Source organism: Globicephala melas, chromosome 8 (genome assembly GCF_963455315.2).
Source record: "Globicephala melas chromosome 8, mGloMel1.2, whole genome shotgun sequence".
In the NCBI taxonomy this organism is placed as follows: Eukaryota; Metazoa; Chordata; class Mammalia; order Artiodactyla; family Delphinidae; genus Globicephala; species Globicephala melas.
Window position 1 is genome coordinate 53,344,702 of NC_083321.1, and position 27,051 is coordinate 53,371,752.

A 27,051-nucleotide genomic window follows, 5' to 3' on the forward strand; every position below is an offset into this window, starting at 1 on the left:
GCCAAGGTCACACCACTATTAAGTGTCCTAAGAACTGTATGCAGCGATTAAAAGGCCAGCTCTGTGTCTCTTTTTCGGTCATCCTGCCATCATGAACCCATCAGTTCTTTCTGTCAAGGACAGAGGCACCTCTTAGAGCTCTGGATATAAGATAAACTCTGTTATCTTTTTTACAGCCTGCATGGGAAATGCGTCCTGATTTGACACATCTGCCAGGTTTGTCCACAACAGGGAAATGCACTGCTATCAGTAAGACCCAGCACTCCGCAAATATACCCCCATCCTGTTTTCTGAAACTCAAATAACACTAACTTATCCCAACATAAAATAATGCAATGACATCTTTGCAATATTCATTCATTTACATTTTAGCCAGCAACAATTACGCAAACACTAACAATTTATATCAGGGGTCATACAGCATATAATACTTAAAATGTTAGATAAATCTTACATTTAATAATTTCACAATTAAAATGGCTTTTTTTTATTCCCCCAAGTAGTAAACCATACACCAAAAGAAAAAAAAAAAGACCTGATCTTCAATTGTGAAGGTGAGAAATATTTTTGAAAAGAGAATTTACCACAAGAATCTGTTTTGTCCCCATCAAAAACAATGTACCTGAACTTTAAACAAAATTCACATTTTATTTAGGTTGAAATAAACTATACAAAATTGATTTTCTTCACCAAAAATAACAGCAATATTTTCTATATTATTCCTAGATAAACCACAAAACACTTATTTTTGTAGGTTTTCTAGGTTTTGTTTGTAAATCAAGATGAGGCAGTAGATATAGTCATGGAAAAAGACAGAAGAAAACAGACAAATCAGTTGTCAGTATCCATGGTCTCTGATCCTGTCTTGACCATGAAACAGAAGTGTTCAACGTATACCTGTCAAAAAGCTTATGAAGATGTAGGCTCAATAAAGGAATGTAAACAGCAACAATCAGATGTGGAACAACAATGGCAGGCTCTTCCATTCAAACTTTAACTATAACTTGTTCCTTCAACTTCATTTGATAAAGGCAAAATCTACACTGAAATCCCTGTTTGGTGAGCTCACACGTTTCTCTTACAGTCTGATCATTTTAACGGTCCCTTACAGATTTTTAACAGCATACTTAAAATTCCTACTATTCAAAGGTCAGTCATGAGCTTCACTGTAATGTTTTATAAAATGTATTCCTTCCTCCCATACCTCCACAAAATTTATTTCTTCAAAGAAATGATAACTAAGTACCTGACAACTGGATCCACAGTGACAAATGTTATATCTAAAATGACTTAACTAATACAATTTCAAAGTGCCATTAGCAGAGATCACACAGAGTGTAACATGGTACTTTCAATGCTATCTTCTGGAAGAACAGTTAGGTCTCCAAAGCATGGGCCTTCAAACGGGCCATTTAAACAGGCAGATTATCAATGACTAATGTACTCAAAGGGAGGCCTACAGGTCAAGATATTCAGTGATTAAGTGGCCTACGTACACCTTACAACTTTTCTGTAAGATATTTTCAAATTTCTTACAGATTTTTTCAAATATCAAATATAAGAGAAAGCCTATGTTAAAAGTCTCTTAGGTATTTTCAATGGTTTCTGAATTATCTGTAGGAAGTTCTGACTTACTTGTATAGAGTTTGATATATGTATCCACCATTAAATCCAAATCGTGTTTTATATCAAAATTTATGTTAAGCAAAGCCAAGTTACTTGACCTTTGGTCTGTCAAAGTGTTCCTCAGGTATGCTTTGAGACGCTTTCGTCCATTTTCATAGCGTTCATTCTCAACCTTCATCACAGGAAGAATACACAGGACCTTCAGCAATGCATAAACATTAGGAAAAAACTTGATGTCTGGCAGATGAAGGGCTTCATAAATAGTGGATGGAAGTTCTATATCTTTCCCTCTGTGTTTCCACTTGATTCTCCAACAATGCAGCTCAGCAGACAGTGTGTCAGGATTAGGTAAATCACTTCTGTACATGTCAGCATGATGCTCCTCTGATGTATTGAATTTAAGCTGTCCCATGACTGAGGGTACGAGAGATAAGCATTTAAGAGCTTTGAGGTGTTGTTCTGAGAATATATCTTTCAGTTCCTGAATAATGTGTTCCACTGTTGGAACACTTAGAGTTTCTTTATAGTAACTCTCAGAGGTTAGCTGAGATTCCAGGTTACTGTGCTGAGCTCTGCGAAATTTCCCTGGGAGTTTCATCTGAATATCAAGTTTGGCTGCCAAATTTGTGGCTTCCTCAAACCAAAATTCATGATAAACTTCGATATTTTCCATCACTTCATTTAGTGAATGCAGCACTGCAGTCAAACTACTGGCTGCAAAGAAGACATCAGAAGTTTGCCCCTGAAGATTTTTCCCAAAGGCTCTTGTAAAAGATAGAACATTTTTGAGAACAACAATGGTAACGATGAAATCAAAATCTGTTACTGCACTACAGAGTACAAATGCTCGGCCAGCTATACAGTTATTCCATCTAACATTTGTGTCACTATTTATACCATCTAAACATAAAACAAGTGCTTGTAGGAGGTCCACTAAGATTTCAAAAGCATCGTGCCTGCCTGTCCACTGAGAATGGCAAATTTCCTTCAGTTCTTTGCCCCTTTCTTCATTGTTCTGAAATAGGACAGAAATTACATTGTCAAGTTCTAAAAGCAGTTGTGGTGATCGATGGAAAAAAGAACAAACTTCCTCAATTGTTCCTAACGCGACAGATACTCCCATAACAGGCACTGATTTTGCCAACCACATATTTAAGGCACAGGAAGAGCAGAGTGTGTAGATAGCTTGGGGATATTTCTCTAAAAGTCTAGAAGCAACAACTTTCATTTTGGAAGAAAATCCACTGGACACAATGTAAGCCTGGCCACGACAGTACTCCATGTTTAATCCCCACTTCTCAGTTATCGTAGTGTGAAATTTCACAGCCAAAATTTCTGCATCAGCTTCATAAGGCAGGAAGCCCACAAATTCCTCTCTCAGGTTGTGAGCTTCGTCAACAAACCTCACCAACACAGGCAGGTGCTCTTCCCCTGCTATGTCCACCACGTCGTCAGTGACGATGGAAAAGAAGTGAGAGTCTCTCACTTCCCTGAGGGTTTCTTCCCGAATGCAGCTCTCACAGATCTCTAGCATCTGTTTCTGCTGTGTTTTTGAACAGAACAATGTGTTAACTGCTGTTGTCTCAAAGCGCTTTCTCAGAACCTCTTCACCAGAATTGATCCGGCACTCCAGCAGTGCTTGAAAGTTATCAGGAGTAAAGAGACCTTCTGGGATTTCATCAGCTTCATGTCCATCCAGAGGTATGTTCTGTTTTCCCATAAGAATCAAAATTTCAAATAAAGATTTTAAGTATTCTTTGTTTTCCTTCTCTTCAAGGGTTAAAGGTAAAATGTCTTCATCCTGCTCTTCACCCCCTTCTTCTGCACTGGGGTTCTGAGCATTGCTGTTGTTTATTTCCTTATGTTTTGGTTCCTGTTCAGAAGTTTCATCAACTGGAAAACAAAGAATTAATTTTATAAACAGGCTCATAAGGAATCATACAAACAAAAAAATTACATTTTTGATTGGTTAAATATTTAAAACCCACAAATTCATTCATTCAACACTCATTGGGTACCTACTGGACCACAGACTAGGATACACAGGTTAAGATACACTCTAGTGGAGGAGACAAACACTGTGAATGGATATATTTTAATCCTGTATGTCAATGCTATCATGAGAGGAACAATTTCTTATAAACTTAATAAGGCACATCATATATAGAGTAATAAAAGATAGTCCACGTCCTCACAAAAAGGAAGGGGAAGAGAACTAATATGTACTGAGGCACTGCGTTGGCATTTTATACGTAGCACACTGCTCCCTAAACAGGCACGTGGTATCAACCCCATTTGACAAATGAGGACAATAAATAATTGTCCAAGGTCACAGATGGAGGTGAAATTCAAATCCAAGCTTCTCTAGCTCCAAGGTACCTGCTGACATTGTTTCTATCAAACCATTAATCTACGCTTTTATATGGGAGATGAGACAATACAATATAAAGCATATTCATGCAATTTTTAGGGCTATATTAGAATATTAGAAATCTTAGCCTAATCTCTTCATATTTGGATGGGAAAACTGCGGCCCTGAGGTTAATAAGGCTCCTGACCATAGTCATACACACAACCCTGAAAGTCCTGACCCCTGTGGTCCCTTTAGGTTTATTTTTTAACCATCACGGGTTATTAGACACTCCAACAACAAAATGTGTGTAGTTTCCCAAATCTGGCATCCTGTTTCAAGGCACTGCACAGACTATCTTTCCCTCCTTTCTTTGCCTGAGTCCATGTCTCATCATCTATAAAGGGGGAAAATAATAGTACTTTCCTCAGGGCTACTATGAGAATTACATGAATTAATATAAGTAAAGCACTTATAATAATGACTTGGCACACAGTAAGCACTCAATAAAAAAAGTTATGTTAATAATAATAGTAGTAGGAGGAGGAGATAGGAAAGGAAGAGTAATAGTAATAACTGACAAGAACAGAAAAACCTTCCAGTCCTCATTCTTTAGTGACACAGCTCAGGCATCAGTACCTGGAGAACAGCTATTGTGACTCCTACTCTCTGTAAGCCCAAGTGTCTCAACAGCATTTATTCCTTAAATATTTACCAAGAACTTAGTATGCACTACACATTGGGTGGACAGAGATTCTGCTCCTTTCTTTCCCTACACTAGGACACTCTGCCTGTGTGCCTGCCATCCTTACCACACTGGGAGCACCTAGTGGAGAGAGAGAAGGCCAAGTGCATGCCATAGTGGCACTCAATAAAGACAAACTAAGACTTTATCTCACAGACAATTCAGACCACAGGACAATGCCTATCACACTCTTACATCATTCTCACAGTAGGTTTTTGGACATAAAACATATTTATTTGTCCTTACCAGGTCAAGAGCTTTTAAAAAGGCATTCAGAAGTTGAGTCATTAACACTATCACTTACTTTTTTTCTGTTTCAGTGTCCTGATTTCATCTTCACTCTAAATGACAAGAAAAAAATAACTTTGAGAAAACTGAACTCTAGTATTATCATCACAGACTCACAAGTAAAAAGCATATTATGAGTCAAATTTAATTCTTTTTTTTTTTTTTGGCATGCGGGATCTTAGTTCCCTAACCAGGGATCAAACCCGTGCCCCCTGCAGTGGAAGCGTGGGGTCTTAACCACTGGACCAACAGGGAAGTCCCAAATTTAGCTCTTTTAAGAGCATGAATTCTTCATAAAGAATACATTCTTCAAACAGACAGATGACAGGAAAACTGGAACAATGATTTGTTAATGACTCCAAGTTTATAATAAAATACTAGAGGGTAAAGAATACATCATTTAACTTACTTTTATACCTATATCATCATAATTTGGGGTTACAAGTGTGTATTGGCTAATATTGATAAAAGGCATGAAAGTATATGATGGCATTTGAGGTCAAATCCAAGGGGCCATAAACCATGCCCCCCGCCCAATCTAACCCCTGGGATTGCCATGTAAAAGGGAGTTGCTGGATCCCAGAACCTAATACAAAAGCTATAAGAAACCTCTGGGAAGCAGAAAGTGACAGTGTCAATATGGAAGAGAAATGGATACATATAGCATAGAGAGCCAAGTGACATATACAGGGTTAGACTGAGGAAGAACTTTTCAATTATGTCCTTTTCTCTCCCTCTAACCCACTAGAATTCTTAGATCATAACCCATCCCATTACTATTGTGGGGCATGAAAGCAGCAGTACCAGTGACAGCTGGAGACGTCAAGGTGCCTGCTGGGTAGCACAGGACATGATATTGATAACAAGAATGTCAGCAGGTTAGCCAATCTGAAACATTCCCTCCTTATCCTATGGGCTGTGGAGTTACAAGGATGGCATATCTGGAAGAGTGTGCCTGCTGTAAGATATCTGAGGTTCCTTGAGGGGCAGAGCAGGGAAATGGTAGCTACAGGATGGGAAGTCGTTGAGCTCTTCACCCCTGGTTCATATGACTAAGAAAAAAGCTGAGGTGGAAGACTGTTGTGTAGTGTCAGCATTCAACTATAAGAAATCCCAGAAAAAAACAAATAAATAGAGGAGAAGAAATGCATGAAGAAATAAAAACTGAAGATTTCTCAGAACTTTAAGATGTACATCTGGATAAGAAAAAAATCTCCCATCTAGATACAGTTTAGTGAAATTTGAAATATCAAATATAAAGAAAAATGCTGAAGGCTGTGAAGGAGAAAAACGCAATCACCTAAAAAGGAACAAGAATCAGGCTGGCATCAGACTTTAATACCAATGATGGATGCAAAAAAACTAGAAAGAATATCACATAGACTATACATACCCTCTATGCATCAGTTAACAACATTTGGGGGAAAAAAGTTTTAAAAAATAAACCCATGTCTAGAAACTAAGAACAAAAATAATCTTATACTAAAGAAATAGGGGAAATTACAAAATACTCACAGATGAACAATAAAAGCACTATATGTCTAAAATTGTAGGATATAGCTAAAATATATTTAGACATTTATAGCTTTGAATACACATAAATGAGTTAAACATTCAAGAAGCTAAAAAAGAGCCAAAAAGTAAATCCTTCAAATCAAGAAGAAACCAATAAAACAGCTCATAAGTAAGGCAATCAGTGATAAAACTCACTACTGTTTCTTCGAAAAGACTACTAAAGTAATTTTAGGAGCAGAGAAAGGCAAGCGTCCTAAAATCCTAGATGAAGTTCATAAACTTTTGGAAACATATAGAACACAAGAAGAAAGAGAAACTACTAATAAACAAACAGAAATGGTAATCAAAATATTCCCTCATCCACCCAAAGCTCTGATGGTTTTACCAAAGTTCAACCTAACTTTCAAGAGCAGACAATAGCTACCTTATACAAGTTTTTCTGGAAAAATTAGGAGAGGGAAAAAAGAAAAGCTATCTAAATTATTTTATGAGGCTAACAGAACCTTGATATCATAACTGGATAAATGGAATACGTGAAAAGAAATTATAGGCCAACACTTATAAATGCAAAACCGTAGATAAAATACTGACCAACTGAATCAAACAGTGTATGAAAATGAAGGGAGATATACTGCAATCAATTAGGGTTCATCATAGGAATGCAAAGATGGTTCAACAACAGAAAATCCATCAATGTTATTCACAGCATTAAAGAACAAAAAAAAATGAGAACTCAACAGATGCAATGAAAGTATTGATAAGTTCAACAAGTTATGATAAAAACTGTGAATGTGAGGACTAGAAGGAAATGAAGGGAATTTCTTTAACTTGATAAAAATTATCTAACAATACCAACAAAACTATCATACTTAATGGAATAAGGCAAGTGTACCAGCAGTGACATTACTGGGACTACTCAATACAGTACTAGAGATGATCTTGACTAAACAATAACGACAGGCTACAGAAAAAATTAAAATTGGAAGAACTGAAAGAAGAGGCAAATTTGTCCTTATTTGTAGATGATACAATCAACTACATAGAAAACTCAGTAGACTATTAGAATTAATAAAAAGGGATCTTCAAAATTGGTGGAAACAATCTCTCAACCAGAAATACATTATCTATATCAACAAAAACCATAAGGTATTTAGGAAGTAATTAATCTAAGGTAATTGGGAGATTGGGATTGACATATATACACTACTATGTATAAAACAGATAACTAATAAGAACCTGCTGTATAAAAATTAAATTAAATTAAAAAAAAATTAATCTAAGGAAGGATGTACACGTTCTCTTCTAAAGAACTGCAACAGGGCTTCCCTGGTGGCACAGTGGTTGAGGGTCCACCTGCCAATGCAGGGGACACGGGTTCATGCCCCGGTCCGGGAGGATCCCACATGCCGCGGAGCGGCTAGGCCCGTGAGCCATGGCTGCTGAGCCTGCACATCTAGAGCCTGTGCTCCGCAACGGGAGAGGCCACCACAGTGAGAGGCCCAAGTACCACAAAAAAAAAAAAAAGAACTGCAACAAAAACCCTGAATTTTTATCAAATTTTTTACTTTTTGCACTCCTGAAAGTGTTTTAATAGTCTTTTCAAAGAACCAGTAGTTTTGTCAATGATTGCTACTACTTGATAGCTATTCTATTGGGTTTTTTTTTTCAGTTTATGGATAAGACTAATTAACATTGGAAAAATATTAATTCAAAGTACTTATAATGAAAATCTCAACAGAATTTCTAGAACATGACAAAAGGATTCTCAAATTCACATGGACAAATAAAGGTCTACAAATAGCTAAGACAATTTTGAAAAAGAAGAATTAAGAAATCATCCTTTTTGAAAATAAGATATAATATAAAGCGATGGTAATTTTAAAAAGTGTGGTATAGCTGTAAACAAACAAATCTTCCAATGGAACATAACAGAGTTCCCAGAAACAGCCTTGCATATATGTAAACTTGGTATACGACAGAGGTGGCACCTTACACCAGATGGATTAACAGACCATTTGGGAAAACTTGATCTCTATTAAGAGAAAAATAAAATTAGGTCTCTACTGGACACCACACATACAAATTTAAATGGATCACAGATCTAAATATGAAAGGTAAACAGAGAAGAAAATGAGGAAAATTGGACAGTTATCTTAAAAAAGCACATAGTCGGTGGACTGAAATGACATATTAAGTGCACTAGCATGGATACAAAAGGGAGGGGAGGAAAGGAAATGGTAATAATGGAAGAAGGAAAGAAAATAAACAAACAAGGGGCTTCCTGGTGGCAATGATGACAGAAAGCAATGGTCTGAGGAGTCTGAGTAATTTAATTCTGTTCATTTGAGGTCAACAAAAAACAGACAGGTTTCAAGGATATCAAAGGTTTGTAAAAACATGCACAAAGATGCCACATACAGAGATTTAAAAGCTTTTTGTAAACCCTGTCAGTACTTAATAGTGATAGAATCCTTATTTCTAGTAAAACTACCCATGTCTTAACTTTCACTTATCCCTTTGTGCTTAATTCTGGAAATATACCTCAGCCCCATTTTCTTTACTACAAAAGAAAAGGTGGGTTTCTTTTTTTTCTTCTTCCCTGGAAGAGAATGAGTTAGGAGCCTGTAATTAGCCGCATACTTTGGCTCAAGTCAACGAGTATCAATTGGCTAAATTTGAAGAAGATTTTCCAACGTAAATACTAAAACAAACTAATCATCTTATGTCCACACTACTTCAACAATAACCATAGCATTAATTTCCCATAATGCTACCTCTGGAGTAGATAGTAACTTGGTTCCATTTTTACATGAATGCATCTATATTTGATTTCATAATATTATAGAGGATAGGAAATCTGGAAGCACACTGACATACCAATTCTTTTATTCGTTTTCTGTGTCTACTGTGTGGATTATTCAAATGGCTGGTAAGATCAAATATTGTTGGTATTGCATTATCTCGAAGAACTGTCCTATAAGGGCTCTGAAAAAGAAAAATGTGTTAATTCAGAGACTGTCCTTAAGAATGTATCACACATAAATAAAATTCTAGTGTTAATGATTTCCCCAGTACTCCTTCAACTCTAATTCTAAAGTGTAGAGACTTGTAGAATGGATGATGTCAGTCCAGATCCACTTATTATTTCTAACTCTTTTTGCATTTGCCCTTCTGGCAATCTTACTACTATAAATGAAGGAACTGAATTGATGGTAGGCATAAAAAATAAAATGTATTTGCACTTTACATATATTTTTCTGATTCAATCTCCCAGCTACTTTTCTGTTCTTCTATGAGCCCACAAAACACAGCAGGCACAAAAGTTTCTCAAATAATCTATCCGCCTGTATGTTTTGTAATAATTCTTCCCTCCTTTACCTGCTGTTCACTCCACCTTTGCTACTATTACTGAGAAGCATCAAGGCACCATGAAATAATATTGGACTAGGACACAGGAGACTTAGGGGCTAGTCCAAATTCTACCAGTGACTCACTCTCAGACCCTGACTAAATCTTTTCCCTTTCTGGACTCAGTTTCCTCTTCTTAATAAAACTCAGGTACTGAATTAGATCAGTATTTCCCAAAATGAAGTTATTCACATACTAATGATCATAATGTTTGCCATTTCAGTTACACAACCATCTATACTTTTTCATAATCCACTCACTTTTTTAGTTAACATTATCTTAAGCAATAAAAACTATACAATAATGATTTGATGAGCTAGTTATACTTTAACACATATTACAAAACTTCTAAAATAAAAATTGGTTCATGTGCCACCTGAAATCACTCATATACCACAAGTGATATACATAATCACACTTCTGCAAACACTGAACTAGGTATTTCTAAATTCCCTTCTAATTCTAATGTTCTTATCATTGAAGGATGACCATTCTCTATCTTAATTCCTCTTAACCTAATCCAACCTGGCTAGAAGCTAGATGCATACTTAGATGGTGACAGTCTTCCACAGCCAGACCAGAGGAGGTCAGGTAGGGACAAGAAGTTTATTAAGAGGTAGAGTAACAGATGAATAACTGCTACTACATTTCCCTAGCTAGTCCAAAGAAACAGTGCCTTTAATTTCTTCCCAAATTTGCACTGAAATTTATTCCCAAATTTGCACTGATAAAAACAAAATACACTTCAGTTTAAAAAGCTTTTGTAGGAGCAGTGATTGTCTCAAAGATGACTAATAGGGCTTCCCTGGTGGCGCAGTGGTTGAGAGTCCGCCTGCCGATGCAGGGGACACGGGTTCGTGCCCCGGTCCAGGAGGATCCCACGTGCCGCGGAGCGGCTGGGCTCGTGAGCCATGGCCGATGAGCCTGTGCGTCTGGAGCCTGTGCTCCACAACGGGAGAGGCCACAACAGTGAGAGGCCCGCGTACAGCAAAAAAAAAATACAAAAAAAAAAAAAAGATGACTAATAAAGCGTATTCAAATATATGCCAAACAAAAATAACAATTCCTATGTTTTTGCACCCAAGGAAAGGTTAGGAAAATATGATGGAAAAATATATAATTAAAGGGAACACACTATCTTAAGTTTCATCTGAAGAGTTGTTAAACACATTTGGGAAGAATTTCTATTTACAGTCAATATTTTCTAGTTCAATCCCAAGCCTCATAGAAAACACAAAGAAGAAAATCTATTTCTTAAGGATGTTCAGCTTCTAGTGTTGGGCCAAATATCCTGAGTCTACTACGGAGTTTGAATCAGGGATTGATTTTGGACACAATCAGGGAAGGGAACAAAAACTATACTATACCCCAAGTGTCTCATCTTTCCTACTTAGCAAACATCTCAAAAAGCAAAGATATCCACATACACAGTAAATTCTTGATATTTTACCAATTAAATAAAGAGAGGAGGGATAAAACATTGTAAAGACTTTAAAAATTCAAATAAAATTAATTTGCTACCAAGGAAAGATATTATAGACCAGAAAACAATATATGAATAAAAAACATGCAATTTTTTACATCTATTTATAAGTACACATGCCAATAAGGGTTATATTCAATTCATGTGCATGATAATTTTTATTCAGTATCAAGATTTAATCTTTATTAAGCTGATTTAAGGTTTGAGCATAAAGTAATGATCTTACTCTAGCATCGAAGATAATATCTGGCTCTTGTTGAACTAGCCACAAATGTTTACTGAGGAGATCTTAAATGCCAAACTAATGAAGTCAAAACTCTTAAAACATCTGGGTATAAGTATTAGACAATCCAGATTTAACAGCAATATCTTCTACATGTGTAGAAAGAAAATGTCTCACATTTGCATTAATTGATCCAAGATTAAAGAATTATGTAGAAATTTAAAAAGCGAAAATAGTTCTGTTCTATCCTCTAACTATAAGCAAGAATATGAGTAAACTATATTTTATATTTCTCACATTAGTCTTATTGGAATTAACTAATTAAGAGACCATATTTATTAATAAAATAAAAATGTAAAAATGCATAAGGCTTGTGTATTTTAAATAATTTGGGATATTTTTACTTAATGTCAAGAACATAAAGTTTGCCTTTTAAACATATGAAATCTCTTATTTTGATCATTATTACCCTCTTAACAAAGCAAGGCAAAAATATCCCTCAAATATTTGTGATTAAACTGTTGAACCGGAATTGGCTCACCTCCCAATGACTTCACAAGTATCTGCTTCAATTAATTTTGAGAAATAAAATAACCCAATCATTCTTTAGTTTTCTGATGCCTCTGCAAAATGTATCTGAAAAAAATATCAAAATAAATTGCTGCATAACAATATATAGTGTACCTTCAAATCAAGTTTATGTCTATCCCAATAACTGAGATGATACATGTTTTAATACCTAAACAAGAATATATTATTTGTTTAACAAAACTGTCTTCCTAACTAGTTAAGTGTTTCAAGTCTGCTTCATTTCAATCAAATCTGTCCTATTTGTGCCTTTTATGAATCATAGCAATAACAGAATCACAGAGGGTTAAAAGTCTTAGACCTCAAGAATTATCTGATCTAATTTCTTCATTAGAAATTGGGGCTCAGAGAGGGGAAGTGACTTGGCCAAAATCACAGTTAACAGTAGCAAGGCTGAGAGAGTCGGGTTTTGATATGAAATTGCAAATTACTGACAGAAACGTTTTTTCACATTAATTGCATGATTTGCTTCCTGTTGTGTCCAGCAAATAAAAATTAAGGGTTGGTTCTAACAGTACATACAAAACTTTGAAAACAAAGAGCTCTATTCCTTGATGAAGATTTCACTCATAAAAAAGCTCTAGAGAAGCTGATCCAAATAAAAATGCCAACTTTACTTTAAATATACACATTTATACTCATCTAAAATTTTCTGAAGGCTACAAAAGAAGTTTAAAAGTGGCTACCTCTGGTGAGTAGGAATGGGGCATCAGAAACAGAAGGGTTTAGAAAATAAAAACAGGTTTTTAAGAACAAAATAGATACTATTAAGCTCCAAATTTGTCTTCATCTTAAAAAAAAAAAAGTGGCAGGCTGTAAGGATACTCTCCAACATTAATATATAAAGCTTTACATTCCAACCAAATAGTAAGTGAGAGAATACGAAACAAAAAAAACAAGCCCTCTGGTTACTTACAGTTCTACAGATCATAGAAGTCTCAAAGTGTTTGGCACACAATCGATAATGTTTATTTAGTTGATCAGGTGTTTTATCTTCTAAGTCTGCTCTCCTACAGTTCTCCACCCACTTCTGGCATCTATAAAAGTAAAATCAAAATACAATAATGGAATATGAGCTCAACACTTAAATTTCAGTATTCAGTTTTAAGGTAAATATCTATTATGGACAATGGATTCCTGCTCCCCTATAACCAAAGAACATAACATAATTTGGAGAAGCTGATTAATAACAAAATGAGAGCTGGAAGAAACCTTAGAAATCATTTAGTACGTTCAATTAAAGACAAGGTTAAGAAGTAACTCACTCAGAGTCATGTACAAAATCAGCAGCAAAACTAGAACTTAAACCTGAATCTTTCAACTCCCAGGACATCCTAGCATCAGAGAGGACCCAATCATCAGCAATACAAGCAAAAAACTGCACAACCATGAGGCCAATGGCTTAACATTCCCCTCAGGATTTCAACTTAAACAAGCATATGAAAAGACACGGTCATGGTAGAAAATTAGTAAGTAGATGTTCTATAAATAACTAGTTGATTATGGAAGCATGATGGCTGTATTCATCTGCTTTATTATAAACATGATTATCTACAATGATGTACAAACTAGACTGCAAGCTCCATGAATGCATGGATTGTGTCTACACAATCTAGTACACAATGTTAAAGATAGTGAATGAGACAAAGTCCACGTCCTCTTGGTGCTTAAATATCTGCAAAAAAACATCATCATCATCATCTTCTTCTTCATCATCATGCTTCTTCTTCTTTTTCTTCATCATCATGCTTCTTCTTCTTTTTCTTCTTCATCATCATCATCATCACAATGCTTATTAAGCACTTATTAAGAGCCAGACACTATTCTAAATTATTTCCAAAGGGGATAGAAATGTTCTATGTACCTAAAAAGGCAAAAATAAGCTCTACTGGTAGAAATTTCAGGAAAACAAAATTGAATATAAGTTGATTAAAAAAAAGAAACAAAAACAAAGGGAGTACTATTATTATTATCCCCCTTGTGCAGATGAAGAAACGAAGGCACAGAAATGTTATTTGTTAAAGGTTACAACTAGATCTTTCCTTCATTCTTCAAGCTTCTAAGAATAAAAGTCCACCATGAATATATAGTGTCACAAACTTGAAAACATATTTATTTTATAATTACATCATAGTATATTTTCTTATGTCTTAACATTACAAATTTACCCCTAAACACACACAACACTCTGACACTTAATTTGCTCCACTCTCAGTATGTAAAACCATGGTGAAATGTCGATTACCTAACCTAAAATAAAACCACACCTAAATTGTTCAGCATCTCATTTGACCAAGAAGTAATACTATACACAGTAATGATGACTAAGATGTCCATATTTTAATCACAGAAACCACACCTAAATTGTTCAGCATCTCATTTGACCAAGAAGTAATACTATACACAGTAATGATGACTAAGATGTCCATATTTTAATCATAGTTTTACACAGCTGTACAATATGATTATAAATATTTCATGTTTCAACATCTAAATTATTTGTTATAAAAACTCTCACCATAAAATAATTTGCCATATTGCTAGAGTTAAGTTTGTTTTTTAATACTTAAATCTCTGAAGACCTTCTACACAGAACACTACTGTCTGTATTACTTCTCAACTAAGTTGAAGTAGCTTTCTGGTAAAAAGAACACTCAGATTCAATCAAGAAAGGTTGAGCATCACTTTGTTATAAAGCAGAAACTAACACACCATTGTAAAGCAATTATACTCCAATAAAGATATTTTAAAAAAAGAGAAAGGTTGAGCAGAGAGGCCAATTAACTACACCTACATGTTCCATATCAAATACCTAGAAATAAACCTAGTGAAAGATGTGTAAGACCTCTAGCAGAAAAATTTTTTTTAAATAGCTTAAATAAATGGAGGGATATACAAGTTCATGGATTGGTACACTGAATCCTAAAGATACTGGACTTCCCTCGTGGCGCAGTGGTTAAGAATCCACCTGCCAATGCAGGGGACATGGGTTCGATCCCTGGTCCAGGAAGATCCCACATGCCGCGGAGCAACTAAGCCCGTGCACCACAACTACTGAGCCTGCGCTCTAGAGCCCACGTGCCGCAACTACTGAGCCCTTGTGCTGCAACTACTGAAGCCCGCAGGCCTAGAGCCCGTGCTTCACAAGAGAAGCCACCCAATGAGAAGCCCGCGCACCACAACGAAGAGTAGCCCCCACTTGACGCAACTACAGAAAGCCCGCATGCAGCAATGAAGACCCAAAGCAGCCAAGAAAAAAAAAAAGATATCAATTCTCCTCCAAATGATTTACTGATTTAATACAATCACAACAAGTTCTATTGGGCATGTCTCTGTGTGTGTGTGTGTGTGTGTGTGTGTGTGTGCGTGTGTGTGAGAGTCAGAGAGAGAGAGACAGAGAGAGATACAGAGAGAAATGACAAAGATCATTCTAAAACTTTACACAGAAATTCAAAGGACCAAGCATAGTCAAGACAATCTTGGGGAAAAAAAGTTGAAAGACTTATACTACCAGACAGTAAGACTTATTATAAAGGTTATTAAGACAGTGTGGTTGGTATTGGCACAAGGATAAAACAATGGAACAAAATTGAGAGCTGTGGATGCTTAAGACAAAGGTAACACTGCACAGCAGTGAAGTCAAATTTTTTCAATAGTGCTGAATGGGATATCCATATGGAAAACAATGAATCTTGACCTGTATTGTTACACCACATACAAAAAAATAAATTCCAAGTGAATTGTAGATCTAAATATAAAAGGTAAAACAAAGTTCCTAAAAGATAACACAGTAGACCATCTTCATCACCTTGGCACAAAGATCTCTTAAAAAGGCAACAGAAAACATAAACTCTAGAGGAAAAGATGAATACATCAGGCTACTTTAGAGTTAATAACTTTTCTTCATTAAAAGAAGTCACTTAAGAGTGAAACGGCAACCCACAAAATGGAAGAAGGTATCTGCAATACACAAATCCAACAACGAATTCATATCCAAAATATATATGAAGAACTCCTACAAATAAATCAGACAACCCAATATAAAAATGGGCAAGAGACTTGAACAGGCAATTAACAATAAAAAGCTGGCCAATACACATGAAAAAAATGCTCAGTAAAAAAAAAATAATAATAATAGGACTTCCCTGGTGGAGCGGTGGTTAAGAATCCACCTGCCAATGCAGGAGACACGGATTCAAGCCCTGGTCAGGGAAGATCCCACATGCTGCGAAGCAACTAAGCCCATGCGCCACAACTACTGAGCCTGCGCTCTAGAGCGTGCGAGCCACAACTACTGAACCCACGTGCCACAACTACTGAAGCCCGTGTGCCTAGAGCCCATGCTCCGCAACAAGAGAAGCCACCACAATGAGAAGCCCCTGCTCACCGCAACTAAAGAAAGTCCTCATGCAGCAATGAAGACCCAACACAGCCAAAAATAAGATATAAATAAATAAATTAAAAAAAAATAATAAACAATTTTTTCAAAAGCTCAATCTCATTAGTCATGAGGAAAATACTAATTAAAACTGTAAATATTACTACATACTCATATGAATGACTATGATATAAAAGAAATATAATACCAAATGTTGATGAGAAGGTGAAACAACTTGGCCCATCAAGGGTGGAAAGGATAAACTGTGGTATACTATTATATATAGACTACTATGGCAATGGGAATGAATGAACTAGCTAGATCTCACAAACATAATGTTGAGCACAATAAGCCAGGAGTACATACTATGTGATTCCTTTCATATTAAGTTCAAGAGTAGGCAAAACTCATCTATGGTCATTGTGCAGAAAAAGAGTTAACACAGCAGGCCTGAGACTGCTATCCTCAGAAAGGCTTGTTTTTAAGGCTGGTCTTTTGGCTGATGTCTGGGAACTTGGCTGGTAAACAGTTTCCTACACTGACATAAAACTTCTTCTAACTGATAAGGTGACTTATGGCGCCTAGACTGTGCAAACAGTATGACCTTTAATGAGCACCTGCCTTCCTTCTGGGAGTCTGGAATTTTAGCATATGCTAAGCAGAGTGTGTCTAAATGACCAGACCTCAATAAAAACTTTGGGCACTGGGTCTCTAACGGGCTTCTCTGGGCAGAAACATGGCACACATGTTGCATTTTCATTGGTGGGGAAAGTGGGATCTGAGTGACCCTCAAGGGAGGGAGAGAGCATAAGGAAGCCTACACATGGATCCTTCCATACTCTACCTGTGTCTTTTTCCGCTCATGATCCAGATGTGTGTTCTTATTACATTGCTGTAATAAATCTTAGCTGTGAGTACAATTAAACACTGAGTTCCATGGGTCCTGGTAAATCTCTGGATATGGGGGTGGCTTGGAGACCCCCAAAACGGTAATGATAGTGAGAACAGTGGATACATTTGGGGAGAGGTAATGACTAGGAGTGGGCACAAAGGAGGCTTCTGAGGTGCTCGTAATGTTCTATATCTCGAATGTAACCTGGGTATATTCATTTTGTAAAAATTCATCAAGTTCTAGACTACCATTTTTGCACTTTTTCCTATGTATGTCATATACCAATAAAACAGCTCCCCATCACTCTTCCCCTTCTCCTCAATAACCAACTAATCTAATGTGTGTGAAGTCAAACAGCGTCTATTATGGGGGAGAGTAGGGCCACAGGGGAGAGGAAGTTTGGGATGTTAGTAACATTCCATTTTTTTTAAATCTGGGTAAAAGTTTCATGGACATGTTACTCTGAAAATCTAACAAGCCATACACTTATGATTTGTGATCTTCTGTATATATATGTTTTACATCAATAAGTTATAAAAATTACATATAACCACAAGCCTTTTTTACATGCATACATGTATTTGTTTTGTTTTGTTTTGTTTTAATAGTAGTTATGAGACTTGTGGCTACATCTTGGGGGTTTTTTTCATACATGTATTTGTGTATGTGTTAAGATGTATACACACACTTACAGTTATCTCTCAATTATTTTTTTTAACCAATGTCTTCCCTGTCCTAGCTCTCCTTGTCGCTGTTCTGTGCCCTGTACTCCAGATTCTGTAGACTTTTTTTTTTCCCTTGGCAGAGTGTAATGACTCCCCAAATCCATCTACTTCCAAACTAGTCTTCCCTTTCTCTCACCCCTTCTCCAAGTGTAAAATGCTTTTAAAAAGCCAATTTGAGAATATCTTTCCCTGCTTAAGATCCTTTAGTGACTTCCCGTTACCCTTAGGATAAAGAACCTCACGTCTCATAAGATTCTGTACAATCTAGATCTTGTCGACCTTTCCCTCTTCATATCGCCACCCACCCTTGCACTCTGCCCCCTCACATGCCTTACTTCAGTTTCATGAATGCACTGTGATCCCTTTTATCCTAGAGCTGTTCCCCATGCTGTTTATTCAACCTAGAATCCTCTTCATTGCTTTTCACTTCCTTTCCAAAGCCTTTGCAAACATCAGCCGTCAGATCTTAGCTCAAACGTCACTTATTGAGGAAAACTTTTCAGATTTGAAGAGTATGTACCCCCACACACACACCCAGATAGGTAAAACTCCTCTACCTCTCTGTACAGTAGTCTCCCCCTTATCCGTGGGGATATATTCCAAGACCCTCAGGGGATGCCTGAAACCACGTATAGTACCAAACCCTATATATACTATGTTTTTCCAATACTAACGGGTGGGTAGTGTATACAGTGTGGATGTGCTGGACGAAGGGATGATTCACATTCTGGGCAGGACAGAGTGGGACGGTGCAAGATTTCATCATGGCTACCCAGGACAGCTAAAAGTTATGAATTTCATCCTGCCAAATCCAATGGTCACTTTCTATCCTCACTTTCACTCTTTCAGTACTATTCAACCATCATTGACCACTCCTTTTTAAGTTTTGTTTGTAATATTTTCCTTCAATGGTCTTCAACTTATGCAGAATTTCCAAACCATATTCCAAGGAACACTAGTCAAAGAACTGTTCCAATAAAAAAAAAAAAAAGAAGGTTTCACGGTCAAGTAAGTTTGGATAATATTACATACTTTATCCTACATTTGGGGTTTTAGATATTCCTGTAGGACCTTGAATAAGTTAGCTAACCTCTCTGTGTCTGCTTTGCTCATCTGAAAGTGTTCCCAGTAAATTTAAGGTTCTTGCCTCCTCGCAAAAGAATGTGAAGATGATGTGATAGGTAAGAAGTAGATTTACTGGACTTCCATGGTGGTGCAGTGGTTAAGAACCCCCCTGCCAATGCAGGGGACACGGGTTCGAGCCCTGGTCCAGGAAGATCCCACAAGCTGCGGAGCAACTAAGCCCGTGCAACACAACTACTGAGCCTGTGCTTTACAGCCCTGCAAGCCACAACTACTGAAGCCCGGGTGCCTAGAGCCTGTGCTCCACAACAAGAGAAGCCACTGCAATGAGAAGCCCACGCACTGCAACAAAGAGTAGCCCCTGCTCGCCGCAACTAGAGAAAAGCCTGTGTGCAACAACAAAAGACCCAATGCAGCCAAAAATAAATAACTAAATAAATTTTTAAAAAGAATGGGATTTATTTAGAGAGAAACACACTCTACAGTGTGGGCCATCTCAGAAGGCGAGAGGCCTTGGGAAACACACTCCATAGACAGAGTGTGGGCCATCTCAGAAGGCAACAGAACCTCAAAATATGGCATCGTTAGTTTTTATGGGCTGGGTAATTTCATAGGCTAATAAGTGGGAGGATTATTCCAACTATTTGGGGGGGGCGGGGAGGGGGCGGGGATTTCCAGAAATTAGGCCACCTCCCACTTTCGGGCCTTTTATGGTTGGCCTCAGAACTGTCATGGCGCTGGTGGGTGTGTCATTTAGCTAATATATTACAATGAGCATATAATGAGGCTCAAGGTCTACTGGAAGTTGAATCTTCCACCATCTTGGATCTAGTTGGTTCTAACCAGTTTTTGTCATGTCCTATGGCTAGCTGGTTCTAATAAGTTTTTGTCATGTCCTATGGCTATGTCATTCTTTTAAAGGTTGTGCCCTGCCCCCTTCCCTCCTGTTTCAAACTATCTCAAAATTTATTGCAAGGGTTAATTGAAATAGTGTACATAAAACACATAGAATAGTACCTGGCACACAGAATAAAGTATTCTCTAAGTATTATTGTTATTATTACAACTCACAGCATTGTTTGGAGGATTAAATGAGAGCATATGAAAGTACTTTAAGACTGTACCTTACAGAAGTGATTCTCAAACTTCGTAATCTCAGGACCCCTTTACCTCTTAAATTATTAACTATCTAAAGAACTTTTGTTTATGTGCATTTTACCTAACAATGTTCATAATTATAGAAACTAAAACTTAGAATTTTAAAAAATATTTATTAATTCATTAAAAATAGCAATCCCATTACGTTAACATAGAAAACATTTTAATAAAATAACTATTTTTCCAAAACAAAAAACATTTAGTGAAAAGAATGGCACTGTTCACCATCTTTGCAAATCTCTTTAATGTCTAACTTAACAGAAGATACCTAGATTCTCACATCTGCTTTTGTATTTAATCTGTTGCCAAATGTTATTCTGGTTGACTTCAACCAAAGACAATGACTCCTCAATGCCATGTAGTTTCAAAGGTTATTACAATATTCCTCTGTTTCCCATTTAGTTGTGGATGTTCTTTGATAGGACACTGGAAGTCCACAAGTGGTGGTTTCTTAAAGATTAGCTGCAGTGTGGAATCTGAAACCAGACCGATGAGCCTTTTCACACTGTTTCATTAAAATCCATTAGTCTAACTTGCACTTTGAATAGAACTTTTATCCATGCATGTCTTTGTAAAATCATGAATTTATCAGTTTGAGTTAGGCAGACCATCGGAATGGTAACACATTTCACTATACAATATATTAAAAGTCACATTTATCAATATCACCACTGATCGCATAAGAAAAGTCTAAATATTAGAGAGCTGTCAAGCTCAAAGTGATGAATATAAATTTTCCAAAATTCTAATTTTTCCTTGAATGCTTGGCTGTCAGTTGCTTTCCTTGAAGTAGCAGGCTTATTTTTGTTCATTTCCAAGAAAATATCTACCAAACACCTGCATCTGAATAATCACAGTTAGAAAATTTTATAGAACACAAAATGTAATTTATCTGAGCAGTGATTTCACAATGTTACGTAGCCCCTAAAAAACTCCACTGTGCACTCCTGAGAGAATGAGCATGAAAAAAGCAAATAATATCAGTGTTATTATGAAGTAGTTTTTACCTTGTAGACTCCTTGAAAGGGTCTTGGAGACCCTCACAAGTGCCTGGGAAACCACCGTTTTACATTTTACATCTTAGAGCACATCAACTCTCAATTAACTTTGATTAAATTACCAAAGAAACTTGGAAGACCTCACTAGCTCAGGGATGAGTCAGTACTAACTGCCTGAGGAGGAAGGAGAGCCCTTTAACTGCCCAACTCTCTCTAATAATAAGAGCAATTCATTAGCTCTACCTTTACCTGGTCTGGGGATGAGTTCCACTGTAACCTGCCCCCAGGTTCCTGCCAAGCTTGGGCATTAGTCAAGCCATCCTGGGGCAATCATGATTCAGGCGTTTTTCTTTTTAAACTTTAACTTTAGGTAATCTATCTCTCTGCCACTGCCCTAAGGTGAGTTGATTCTATTATTTTATATTTTTTAAAAAGTACATTAATGCCACTTTTGCTAAACCAATGAGATATTAGAGTATGAAATTCCACATAGTGCCGTTTATTGATTACACTCTTGAATTTTTTTTTTTTTTTTTTTTGCGGTACGCGGGCCTCTCACTGTTGTGACCTCTCCCGTTGTGGAGCACAGGCTCCGGATGCGCAGGCTCGGCGGCCATGGCTCACGGGCCCAGCCGCTCCGCGGCATGTGGGATCCTCTCGGACCGGGGCACGAACCCGTGTCCCCTGCATCGGCAGGCGGACTCCCAACCACTGCGCCACCAGGGAAGCCCTACACTCTTGAATTTTAAGTTACCTCTAAATAGATGTTTCTAAAAGTGTGCAAGGCATTTATAAATATGAATGGGAAATGTACTATTTAATAGCATTAAATATACTTATCTTTATTGTTAGTTAACAATGTGAGTTAACTTTTGAATAATAGGTAGGGTGGCAATGTCACCTTTTATCAATCCTCCCTACAACCCATTTACAGAAAAAAAAACTAGTTATAATCACTAACCCTAAGAATACTGTTATTAATTCAATAAACAACTCTGGAAACTATGTACTCCTTTATTATAATTAACTCTGGGCACAGTGGAAAAAAACTGTCAAATTCAGTAGAATTTGAAATCCTATAGTATTGACCTTTGGTTCAGAAAAAAGTTAAGACCTTTAATACACTGTTAAGTAAAATAAGCCAGACACAAAAGGACTGTTATTGTATGATTCCACTCACAGTATGAGTAGAAAGTACCTAAAACAGACAAATTCATGGAGACTGAAAAGTTGACTGGGATATGAGGAGTTATTGCTTAATGGTTAGAGTTTTTGCTCAGGGTAATGAAAAAGCTGTGGAAATAGAGAGTGGTGATGATTGCAGAACACAGTGAATGTAACTAATGCCACTGAATTATACACTCAAAAATAGTTTTAAAAAAATGGTTAAAATGGCAAATTTTATGTTATACTACTGCCATTTTTTTTTTTTTTTTTTTTGTGGTACGCGGGCCTCTCACTGTTGTGGCCTCTCCCGCCGCAGGGCACTGGCTCCGGACGTGCAGGCTCAGCGGCCATGGCTCACGGGCCCAGCCACTCCGCAGCACGTGGGATCTTCCCGGACCGGGGCACGAACCCGTGTCCCCTGCATCGGCAGTCGGACTCTCAACCACTGCGCCACCAGGGAAGCCCACTACTGCCATTTTATATAAGGGACTTGAGCATCCATGGATTTTGGTATCCGCGGTGGTGGGGGGGGTCCTGGAATTAGTCCCCTGCAGATACCAAGGGACAACAGTATATTTTTATCAAAAAATTTAAAAATTAATAATGTAACATACCAAAAGCCACTGAATTGCACACTTTAAGTGGGTGAATTGTACGGTATGTGAATATCTCAATAAAGATTTTTTTTAAATAAATTTACTTATTTTATTTATTTATTTTAGGCTGCATTGGGTCTTCATTGCTGGGCACGGGCTTTCTCTAGTTGCAGAGTGGGGGCTACTCTTCGTTGCGGTGCACGGGCTTCTCATTGTGGTGGCTTCTCTTGTTGCGGAGCACAGGCTCTAGGCGTGGGCTTCAGTAGTTGTGGCTCACGGGATCTATAGCACAGGCTCAGTAGTTGTGGCGCACGGGATTAGTTGCTCCGCGGCATGTGGGATCTTCCCTGACCAGGGCTCGAACCCGTGTCCCCTGCATTGGCAGGCGTATTCTTAACCACTGTGCCACCAGGGAAGCCCAATAAAGATGTTTTCTTAAAAAAATTAAGAAAGTTCATAATTTGGTCTTGAAATACTCAAGGGGCTCTTACATAAAAAGGGCACCAGGGACCTCCTTGGCGGTCCAGTGGTTAAAACTCCACACTTCCACTCTAGGGGGCACGGGTTTGATCCCTAGTTGGGGAACTAAGATCCCGCATGCCGCACGGCAAGGCCAAAAATAAATTAAATAAAATAATAAAATTTAAAAATAAAATAAAACAGGGAACAGCTTTGTTCATTGTCACCCTAAGAACAAAACTAGGACCTCCCAAACATAAATTATAGGGAGGCACATTTCCACTCAATAAAAGGAAGAAACAATAGCCAATGCTGTCCAGAATCCTCAAGTATCCCCTCACAAAGCAGAGAAACTGGTACTGGGGGTGTTTTAGCAAAGGCTCACCTGTCAGAAATGCGCAGGATCCCTAAAGGGTCCATAAAAAATTTGACATGAAATTGTGTCGATATCTTCTCTCAACGGTCCTTACATTAGATTCCCAAAGGGGACAGAGACCCAAAAAAGGTTTAAAAGTCACTATTCTTGAGGGAATTCTGACACTTCAAAGGATACTGCACTAGATCTAAAAACTCCTTCCAAATCTGAGACTGTAAGCCCCTAAAGGACATACTCCCTGACTAAGAAGTATAATGAAAAGAGTATCCACTACCTATGAACATGAACAACCTGTGGTCCAGAATTGACTAGCGGTGTCCTCATTACGCAAGTGAAATATACTCCCAATTTGTCTCAAAGGAAGATAATGCTGAATGGAGTGAGGCTCAGGCAGATTAAGATGCTCCTCTTCTCTGCTCCCACAGAACCCAACAGCTTTTCCTCACTCTCTTGAGCTAGTTCCTCCTCATCTCCCGGAATTTTAAACACTAGGAACACCCCAGGGCTCAATCCTCATACCTACTCTGCTTCATTTACCTGGTTCCACGGTTTTAAATACCCTCTATAAATTGAGAACACCCATATTTACAATCTCCAGTCTGGAAGTCTCTAAATTCCTGACTTGTATATCTTTTTATGGTTTTAGCTCTTAAATATTTAGATCATTGATCTAAATATGGACCATTTTGAGTTCACTGATGTATATAGTATGAAGACATCTATTCTTGAATGTCTACCAGGCCTCTCAAACTTCACATGTCCTAAACCAAACTTTTAATATTCCTCCACCAAACCTGCTCCTCCCTGTCTTCCATAGCTCAATAAAGGCTCAGATTAAAAATCTTAGAGTCATTCTTGACTTCAGTTTTTCTCTTACAACCTACATCTACACCATTAACAAATCCTGTTGGTTTCACCTTCCAAAATATATCTCAAATGCAACTACTTACCACCTCCTCCTCTATTAACCTGGATTATCGCAATTGCCTTTAACTGGCCTTTCTGCTCCCACCTCTGCCTCCCTACAATGTATTTAACAAGTACCCAGTGATCCTGTTTAAAGTATACGTCTCTCCCCTCTAAACCCTTCCACGACTTCCTATTTCACTCAGTATAAATGCCATAGTGCTTTCCACCGCCTACAATGGCCTACACAATTTGCCCCTACCACATACACACACACATTTTTCTGGTCTCATCTTTTCCTCTCCCTCCTTCCTTAAACCAGCTTTAGCAGTCCAACCAGACTTCTGGTTGACCTCTAACAAGCATGCCCTGCCTATGCATTTACTGTTTCCAGAGACTGAAATGCTCTTCCCCTAGATACCTCCATGGCTGACCCCCTAACCTACTTCTGGTCTTTGCTCAAATACACCCTCTTAGTGAAGCCTTCTCTGATAATCCGATTTAAAATAGCAATCGTGCCTCCCCTGCTACTCCTATTCCCCTACCCTATCTCCCATCAAACACTTGCTTTTTCTCCATAGTATTTATCACCGTCTGACACAAGGTATATTTACTTATTTCACCCCACTAGAACGTGAACTCCATGACAGCAGGGACTTCGATTTATTTATCTGTACCCTCCCAGTGCTCAGAATAATGCCTAGTACCTAGTAGGCCTTCGATAGATATTTGTAGAATAAACAGCATGCTATATTATAATCGCTTGCTTACATATCTGCCTCCTTAATGGACTGTAAGCTTTCTGCAGGCAGCACCGCTACCTCGTTCACTGTGAATTTCCAGTACCTCTAATGTTAGTGCCCTAGCACACAGTAGGTGTTGATCTGAAATGAATGAATCAACAAGGGATGCCAAGGAAAAAATCCTCAGCCTTTCAAACACAGTCCCTACTCTACCACTCTCTAAATACAAGTCAGAGCGTGTGGGTTACCTCAGAGAAGAGGTTTCAATACCAACTCCCATGCCCTCTTGCGTACCCCGCCCCCGCCCCACCCCCCGTTATCCCCACATTAACCAAGTGAGATAATGAGTAACGGTCAGAGCCAGAATATGAACCATGAACAAGTCCGAAGGAGGGAGTAGTTGTGACCTGACTTGAGATCAAAGGTGGCCGGACTCCAAAAAGAAACACTGTCCCGGGGGTAGAAGGGCCCCGGTGACCACAACCATAGAATCCAAGTCCCTCTTTTGACAGCTGGGGAAACTAAAGCCCAGGGAGGACAGAGACTTGTCCGAGGTCACACGAGCTCATCAGGGCGAGAACCCACCTTACCCCGCCCTCGCCGCCCCAGTTGCCTCTAATTTCGGGTGGAGCCCTACGCGCCGAGCCCCCGCGGGCGCACGTGCTCCAAGGCCCTAGAGCGCCACCCCGTCCACGGCTAGAGGCCCGCTCCCCACCTCGGAGCTGGACTGGGGTCGACAACTGTGCCCCCCCAGCCCCTCTTAGCCCCGGAGCCTGCCCGGGGTCGGCGGTTGGCAGCGCGCATCGCGGAGGAGGGCCCGGGCTGCCAGCTCCGCGCCCACCGCTCACCTGGCTGGATCCCGCGGGAACCTGAAAAAGGCCAGGTCCGACTGCGTGCTCTTCCGCGTGCAGTTGGGGGCCGCGCAGAAGTTCGGCATCGTTGTCTGCCCGCCGGCCGGCCCAGCCCTCCCCTCCCCGCCTCCTCAGGGCAGCCCGCCCGCCCGTCGGGGCCGGGGAGGGGAGCCAGGCCGGCCGGCCGGCTCGTTAGGGCCGGCGCGCCGGGGGGAGGGGCGGGCGGGAGAGAAGCCGCGAGGGGCAGGAGGGGCGCCGCGGTCCGAGGCCGGGCTGGGGATGCGGCTCGACAGTGCTGTGAGCGGCCGGGAGGATTTACCGCCGCCGCCGCCGCTGGTGCACCTCCCGCCCGCCCGGGACGCTGCCGCCTCCTTCCCACAATGCACCCTGGCGCCCGTGGGTGCCCTCTCTTCCCTCAGCCTTCCTCCCCGTCCCCTCCTTTCCGCCGACTTCTCCGTAGGCGGGCACGCGCAAGGAAGCGCGCCTGCTCGGG

The 27,051-nt window shown here is 38.9% G+C and overlaps 1 protein-coding gene across 1 annotated transcript; it reads right to left on the reverse strand.

Moving 5' to 3' along the window:
- Positions 1–377: 377 nt before the first annotated feature.
- THAP12 (THAP domain containing 12) lies at positions 378–26,908 on the reverse strand. Its single transcript, XM_030836034.3, has 5 exons — positions 26,556–26,908; positions 13,143–13,263; positions 9,402–9,509; positions 5,026–5,062; positions 378–3,519 (listed from the first exon to the last, which is right to left on the reverse strand). Exons 1-5 carry the CDS (start codon positions 26,642–26,644, stop codon positions 1,586–1,588), a joined length of 2,289 nt encoding a protein of 762 aa, XP_030691894.1. The 5' UTR covers positions 26,645–26,908; the 3' UTR covers positions 378–1,585.
- Positions 26,909–27,051: the final 143 nt, after the last annotated feature.